General features: G+C 56.1%; 1 protein-coding gene across 1 annotated transcript in view; it reads right to left on the minus strand.

Moving 5' to 3' along the window:
- Faim2 (Fas apoptotic inhibitory molecule 2) overlaps positions 1 to 2,653 on the minus strand; it is a 30,476-nt gene extending 27,823 nt beyond the window's left edge. Inside the window, exon 1 of the mRNA XM_006974403.4 lies at positions 2,209 to 2,653. Coding sequence (XP_006974465.2) covers positions 2,209 to 2,223 — 15 coding nt within the window. The 5' untranslated portion in view covers positions 2,224 to 2,653. The remainder of the gene's footprint in view (positions 1 to 2,208) is intronic.
- Between the last annotated feature and the right edge of the window lie 5,154 nt (positions 2,654 to 7,807).

The following is a 7,807-nucleotide window of genomic DNA, read 5'->3' on the forward strand; positions in this document are numbered from 1 at the left end:
ACTTGCTCACTGTATCAGCCAATCTTACTTTACACCATCATTATTTTGATGTTTGTTTTTAAGACTGGTTCTCCCTATGTAGCCCTGGCTGTCCCGGAACTCAGTCTGTAGACCAGGCTGGCCTCAAACTCACAGAGATCCACCTGTCTCCACTCCCCAAGTGCTGGGATTGAAACTGGGTGCCACCATGCCCAGCTATTCAGCCAATTTTAAAACGAGGACACCCAGAATCAGACAGAAAGAGAGACATCCAAAGCCCCAGGTGCCATGGGTGGGACCTAGGGCCACAGGGCTCGGGCTCTGTCCCTGGGGACAGGTTGCTTTCTGCTGGGCTGGAAATACTGGAGGGTGGGATGGGGAGAGCCTGCTGGGTAGAGGGAGAGCAGGTCCTGAAGAAACAGACTTCCCCAGGCAGAACAGAACAACAGAGGGTGGTCCTCGCTGGAGGGGCCAAGGAAGACATCTATCTGCTGTATGACCCTTCTTTCCCACGAGGCAAGGATCCGAGACCCAGGGGGAATCTCTGCTCAGGGCAGACTAGGAACTTCAGGCCGCTTACATTCAGATATGCCCCCTGCCCCCCACAATGAGCATGGTGGCCTGGTGAGGTGGTGACTGGCGAGAGTCAGGGAGGGAAACACTGGAACAGGGTGTGAAGACAGAGAAACCAACGGGAGGCCAGGCCTCAGAAAGCGCCACTTCTGTCTGGCTGCAGAGGCCCCTCATGGACGGCTGAGGTAGATAGGTGGGTGGCCCTTGCAGGGAGACGACCGAGGAGGTCCCTGACTTCAGTCCCTCTAGAGCCCACTGGACTTCAGAAGGCTAGTAGCACCCCGGCTCCTAAGATATCCTGAGGGGTGCTGGGAGCCAGGGGCTGAGGGACAGAGGCCTCTGTGCCACCAGAGCAGAGAGGAGCTGGCTCCTGTCTGGCAGAGTGGGGTGGGCGTGGAAAGAGAGGCTCCCTTCCCACGCTCAGCTCAGTGTCCCCTGCCTCCTCAGAACGGGATCTGGAGCCCGGGCTCCCTGGCTCCCGTCATTGTACAGACTGAAGGGGGCATGACTAAGGAAACCGCCTTAGCCTCTACCCTTCCACTTAGCCCCCCAGAACCTCTGGGGCCCCACCGCCTCTCACATAAGGCATTCCCAAGTGACATCTGGTCAATGGCAGGAAGCGGTATCACCCGATAACACCATTTGAGGCCTTTGAGGAGCTTGATCGCAGGAGGGTCTGAGGGTCCAGGGAGGTATACCATTAGCTCTGAGGCTGATATCAGAGGAGAAAAAAATGGGGTGTAGGGGAGGGCCTTCTGTGTTCCCTGACCAATCCTTAGCCCCTCTAAACAGAGGGCTGGAGGACCCTCCCCCTTCACCCTAGGCCCTAGTGGTTGTATAATTCCACAAGCTGTTGATGTTACATAAGCCTCCTGCGCTACCCAAGTCTCTGCCCAGCCCCTCCCCTGAAATTCAGACCTAAAACTGATGCATGTGTGTGTATGCGTGTGTATATGTGCATTGTGTGTGTGTATGTGTGTGTGCGGGGGGGGGGGGGGGGGCGGCGGGCGTAGGGGGAGGACATGTTTTTATTCCATCCAGTCCCCATGTCTGGCCAAAACAAAAACAAAAATCAAAGCATCCTGCTGCAGGGTTGCCATAGTAACTCCCAACCATAGGGGATGTATACTGATATCCAGAGTGAAATAATGAAGTGAGCTGGGAGGTGGCATCAGAGGGGGCGAAAGAAGACCCTGAAGTGGATGGGTCGGTCCAGCACACACAGGCATTGCCCCTCAAGGCTCACCCTGGCCCCCAAGCAGAACTCTCTCTCTCTCTCTCTCTCTCTCTCTCTCTCTCTCTCTCTCTCTCTCTCTCTCTCTCTCTCTCCTCTCCCTCTCCCTCTCCCCTCTCCCCCTTCATCCCTCTCCCAGTCTGGCTCCTAACAGGGCCTAGGGCACCTGTGAAGGGTTTGTGATGCTACAGTAAGCGGTGGGAGACAAGAGAGGCAAGGAAAACCTCGGGGTTGGGAAGAGTCCTAGGCCCATTCTTTGAAAGGGGCTGTTTGGTCCTCTGGCATCAGCAAAGACCACTAGGACCTTTGCACTGGAGCCAGGAGAGGATGCTTAAAGTGGTCCAGAAAGCTTCCTCAGAATGGCAGGGAGGCAGGGGTCCGGAGAGCTGAGGATGGTGCAGGCGGTGGGGACGTGCCCCTACCTTTCCCTGGGTCATGGTGTCCTCTCTCAAGGAAGGGGTCCCTGAAGTAGGGGTGGCCGCTTGGGTCACCGCAGCCTGCCTGCGTCTCTTCCTTCCTCCGCGTGGATTCTAGCAACATCCACTGCAGCCCGGCCAGGCTTACCGGAGCGTACCATCCGCACACAGTGGGAGGGGAGGGCCTGGGAGGAGGATGCTGAGGACGCAGGGTGCTGCGGACTTGAGAGCCCGCAAGACACGCGGCTTTCACCTCTTTTGCTTCCCCCCACACACACTTCAGCCCCCCGGAGGACCAGGGATCATTGCACGGTGGAGCAGCAGGTGGATGGATGGGTCCGCGGGGGAGGGAGGAGGCACCAGGACTCCTGACACCCGACCAGCTGATACTGTCTGCCAGTCCACAGGGCCAGCAAAGGGCCTCCACTCAGAGCCAGCAGCCACCAGCCTCAGCCTTGTTCCCCCTCCCTGCCTGGATGGCCTGGATTTGTCTCCAGCACTCCTCACATCTATTTCACCGGTCCCCATAGAGTGAGGAAGTTTAGATGACTTGTCTACTCTGCCTCCTACCAGGGCCCCCCACCCCGGCCTTGGCCGGCCCCTGCCATCTCCCCTTGCTCTCTCTTCCTACCTGTAAGCGGAAGCAACAGCATCCCCCTCCCCGTCCTGTCTCACAGGCATGTCTGGGAGAATGCTGCTTCTATCTCTTCCAACCTCGAGGCAGGTGTTTTTGGAGATGTGGCGTGTTCTGTCTCAAAGCCTCTCTCCCTGCTCTATGCTATCTGTGTTTTCTCTCAACCTCCATCACTCCAGTTCCACCCTCCCCATTCCAGAACCCATCTACCCCCCTTCTCCAGCCTCGTCCTTGGGGCCCAGTCAACACCAATTCCTATTTTTTTGCAGTCCCCGCGGCCCCCCCCCCCCCCCGAGAGATTCACAATCTCAAGTGTTGGGTTCAAGTCCCAACTTGGTCACCTTCTGGCTGTGTGTCCTTGGCAAGGTCCTTACCCTCTCTGAGCTGCAGCATCTCCCTATGAAAAGGAGGTGGAGAGCAGGACTCTATCCTCCGAGGATGGCAAGCCCTAGGGGGGCTAGGGCACACTGAACACAGGAAGTTCTGCCAGGGCGGGAGCTGTGAGAAACTGAGGATTCGCTGACTGTGCCATCTCCTGTCTCCCACACCCCCAGGGCTGGCAAGAGAGCAGGGTGCTCGGAGGGTTGGAATCTCCTAGGAGGTGGGAAACAAATTCTGGAGAGGAGCGGCGGATTGCTTTCTGCTCTCCATCATCTCATCCCCTGGCTCTGCAGCCCCAGCCCTCCTCCCGTCCCTGGCTCCTAGCACTGCGGCTCAAGCTGACCCAGGTCCCGCCCCCTCTGTACCTGCATTCTTCCTCTTTATTCCCCGTGTTACAAAGTTTCTGAGCACCCTAATGTAGCTGCTGTCTCCACGCACCGCACCGTGGGATTCCTCATCTGTCTAGGCATTAATCCTACTGTAGCAGGGTTTTTTTTGTTTTGTTTTTTTTTGAGTTGCAGGTGTGTGAAATGCACTCCACGGATTGTTGGGATTACTATTTCTCAGATGACTGGCCTGATGCAGGGCCTGTCTTCATGTAGGCCTTGCTGTGTTGACGTCTGTGTATCCCACCTGCTCTTCACACACACACACACACACACACACACACACACACACACACACACACACACACACACACACACCTGTGCACACTGCTTCAGTCCTGTGGACGGTGCTCTTCTTGGATCAGACCAAACACACTGAGCTCAGGGCCTTTGCACTTGCTGGGCCGGTTGCCCAGGGCACAGTGAGAGGCTCCGTTCCTCACTGGCTTCACTGCTGCTGCGAGACAGTCTTAGTGGGAGGTCGCCCATCTTAGAGTCACAGTGCCCCACCAGGCACGTCCGACTGTCCCTTTATTTCTGGTCCAGCATTGCTTTTCCAGTGGCACTGGGAGCCTCATATTTACAGTTCTATTGTTCAGTTCTCTCTTCCCCATCTCCTCTCCCACTAGAATATCAGTTACGGGAGGAGTAATTTGGGGACGTTTTACGTTGCCATGTACCTGGGGGTTAAAACAGTGTATGGCACAGATATAGAAATGTGAACATTTGGGAGCTGAAGGCAAGTGGTCCAGGAATACTTAAGCGAGCAAGGAGTGGTACGCAAAATCCTTATATTCCGCTGACGTTCTGGCATCACCAGCACAAGTGGCAGCAGCACCGTGTGTGCCCTGGCATCTGATGGCCAGGGCACAGGCCAGACGTCGATCCTGCAGACCTGTTTCAAAGCTGCATGACAAGCAAGGCCCCCTCTCGTTTTCCTCACTATTTAAAAGTGGGGGCAGAGTTAGCACTGGTCTCGGGCGCCCGCAGAGAGATGCAGTGGCAATGCATGGCAAGGCTTAAGGGACTATCCGGTATGCAATCAGCCCTTGGTGGCTGTTGGCATGGGCTGAAGGCTCTCACCAATGCTGTGTAGTGAAATCATTAGCTTCCACTCTCAGTGGCTCGGCTACACCGTTATTCGCCAGACACTCATTCCTCTTGTTTCTGTCCTTTTCAGTGTGAAACACTCTGGAAGGGTCCCCAACAGACTTTCTGCAAGGAGCCTTCAGGTCCCGTTCAGGTCCCCAGCCCTCACTTCAAAGGAAGCAGATAATGTAGCCAAGCAAGTCAGGACAGCTAAGAGAAACTAGAGCCTGGGAAGAGCAGGGACCAGCAAGGGGTTCCTCAGCTGGGGAGGTTCTGGGGCCCCATCCTTGACCCCTAGCCTGGTAGATGGTTATCCTTATGCTTGTTAGAGGTGGGAACATGGGGGGAATGCCAAGGTTTTTGAGTTAGATAAAGACATGATCAAAGACAGGTCTTACAAAAATCAAACTGTGGTCGTAGTTTTTTTGTTTGTTTGTTTGTTTTTGTTTTCTTGTTTTGTTTTTGTTTTTTGTTTTTTGAGACAGGGTTTCTCTGTGTAGCTTTGTGCCTTTCCTGGGACTCACTTGGTAGCCCAGGCTGGCCTCGAACTCACAGAGATCCGCCTGCCTCTGCCTCCCGAGTGCTGGGATTAAAGGCCTGCACTACCACCGCCCGGCAGGGGTCGTAGTTTTTGTTGTTAGAGCGTTGTCTTTAATAAGGAAGGGAACAGGTTTGGTCTGAAGCCCCGTGTGGTAGGGGTAAGGAGAACGGGAAAGATGGAGGTGCAAGGGTGAGCCTGCAGACATTGTGATGGATTTGGCGGCAGGCTCAGAGCCGAGGGACCAGAGCAGCCTTCTGGCCCCGGGCAAGATACACCTGTTTGGTCTTTATTTTCCTCATCTGTGCCTGGACGGCTGTGAGAACCAAGCGAGTCAGGATCGGTAAAGCACTTAGGATAGAGCCAGTATCTGACAAGAACTGTAAATATGAGGCTCCCAGTGCCACTGGAAAAGCAATGCTGGACCAGAAATAAAGGGACAATCCGACGTGCCTGGTGGGGCACTGTGACTCTAAGATGGGCGACCTCCCACTAAGACCGTCTCGCAGCAGCAGTGAAGCCAGTGAGGAACGGAGCCTCTCACTGTGCCCTGGGCAACCGGCCCAGCAAGTGCAAAGGCCCTGAGCTCAGTGTGTTTGGTCTGATCCAGGAAGAGCACCGTCCACACGACTAGAAAGAGCCTGAGCAGCATTGTCAGGACTGGGGAAGAGGCTACGTATACAATAAAGCAGGAGGGAACAGAGAGGGATGGAGACCTGGAGGTGGAGGCTCTGGGGGCTGGGCCACCGTTAACTGGGAGGAAGAGTTGTGCTTGGTGGACCCACAGACTGGTCCAGGCAGGATCTCCTCCTGGGCAGCCTGGGAGATGCACTGTGTGTGTGTTAACCCCTTCCTGCCCTGAAGCCCAGTCCAGGACCTCAGAAGAAGCAACTGGCAGCCAGACGAGGCTGGACCTAAGGTTCTACACTTGATCTTAGCCAAAAGGCCGAGAAGCGATGGACCTAAGGTTCTAATTTGTGTGTGTGAACGTGTGTCCAAGTACCTGCTGAGATCAGAAGATGGCATCAGATCCTCCATAGCTGGAGTGTGAGCCTGCCTCGTGGGTGCTGGGGTTTGAACCCAGGTACTTTGGAAGAACAGCAACTGCTCTCAGCCACTGAGCCGTCTCTCTGGTCCTTAGGTTCTAGACTCTGGCTGAATAGTATGTGGATGGTAGGCAAACCTCAGAATACGTGAGGGCATCCTTGGAGAGAGAGGACAAGGAAAAAAAGAGGGTGGGGGCAGGCAGAGGCATCAGCTGAGGGGGAGATGGGAGGCAGCGGCAGGCGTCCCCCTCCCGCTACGTCCTCCAGCAGGTTAACTGGGTGACACAGGACAGGTGTGTTCTGGGCTCTTTTGGGGGCCGAGGGTGTGAGCTTAGCCACTTCCTCTCGCCTCCTTTCAGTTCCACACCGTGGCAGCCCAACCCTGCTCCGATTTCTGCTGGGGTTGCCAGCCAGGTCGTTGGAGGCCAGTGCTCAGGAAGGGAGGGGGATGAAGGTGTGGACAGAAGCCTCTTGTCACTTCACAGATGTGGAAGGGCCAGGCCGAGAGGCCGAGAGGCCAGTGACTAACCGGAAATAACATGACTTGCTGGGGAGATCAGCCAGGGTGAGGAGAGTGAGTTCTCAGCCCAGAGACTCCCAACCCAAGGCAGCGGCAGGGGTCCACACATAGCGGGGGGGAGGGGGGGAGCAGATAGAGAGAGGCAGGAAGGCTTCAGACTGTTTGGGGGTGGCACAGCTACCCAGCACCACATCCCTGTCAGATCCACACACCGCCTACTCCCCTCGCCGTCCGCTGTGGGTGACGAGAGAGCTTGTACCTTTTCCTTTCTCGCCTCCTTTTCTCTTTCTTCTCCTTCTTTGTTTTGCTCTCTGAGGCAGAGGTTCTCTATGTACCCCAACCCCACCCATGCTGGTGGGGGCCGGTGACAGGGAACCAGTGCAGGAGCGGAACCCCACTGGCTCACAGCAGGCAGAACTCACAGAACAGGCCACAAGACGGGGTGTGTGTGTGTGTGTGTGTGTGTGTGTGTGTGTGTGTTCCAGGCAGCTCAGGCAGGATGTTGTGCGGACAGACCCCCATGCCTATGGCTGCTCCTCACAAATGCCCAAGTCTGCCATCCCCTGCAGTTTCTGCTCAACGTAGGAATGTAGCCCCAGCATCCATCCGTAAGGAAGAACAGATATTCCTGCGCTGTCGGCCAGCCAGAGTTCCTCTTCGGAGAGTGTCGCTCAGCGGTGGAGCATTTGACCACACAGCCCCTCTTTGCTGGGGTGTCCATTCCTGCCTCCCCACCCCCCATCTCAAGACACAGTGCACCTCCCTAGATACAGTCTGCAAAGCATGGGGCATTGAAAGTCCAGGCCTTAGCAAGCGGCGACATCCTCAACCCACTGCAAGAGTTGCCTGCGAGGTGCGGGCCCACATCCTGCCCCTGCCGTTCTTTCTGGCCCGTGCCTAGGCTCTGCTGGAAGTTTTGGCAGGGGGAGGTCAGCCAGCAGTGGGGGCTGGAGCAGGGGTGTGGTCTCCAGGCTCTGCCCACAACCTGGTGCCCCATCCATCCTGCGCTGC

Source organism: Peromyscus maniculatus, chromosome 20 (assembly GCF_049852395.1).
Source record: "Peromyscus maniculatus bairdii isolate BWxNUB_F1_BW_parent chromosome 20, HU_Pman_BW_mat_3.1, whole genome shotgun sequence".
Taxonomy (NCBI): Eukaryota; Metazoa; Chordata; class Mammalia; order Rodentia; family Cricetidae; genus Peromyscus; species Peromyscus maniculatus.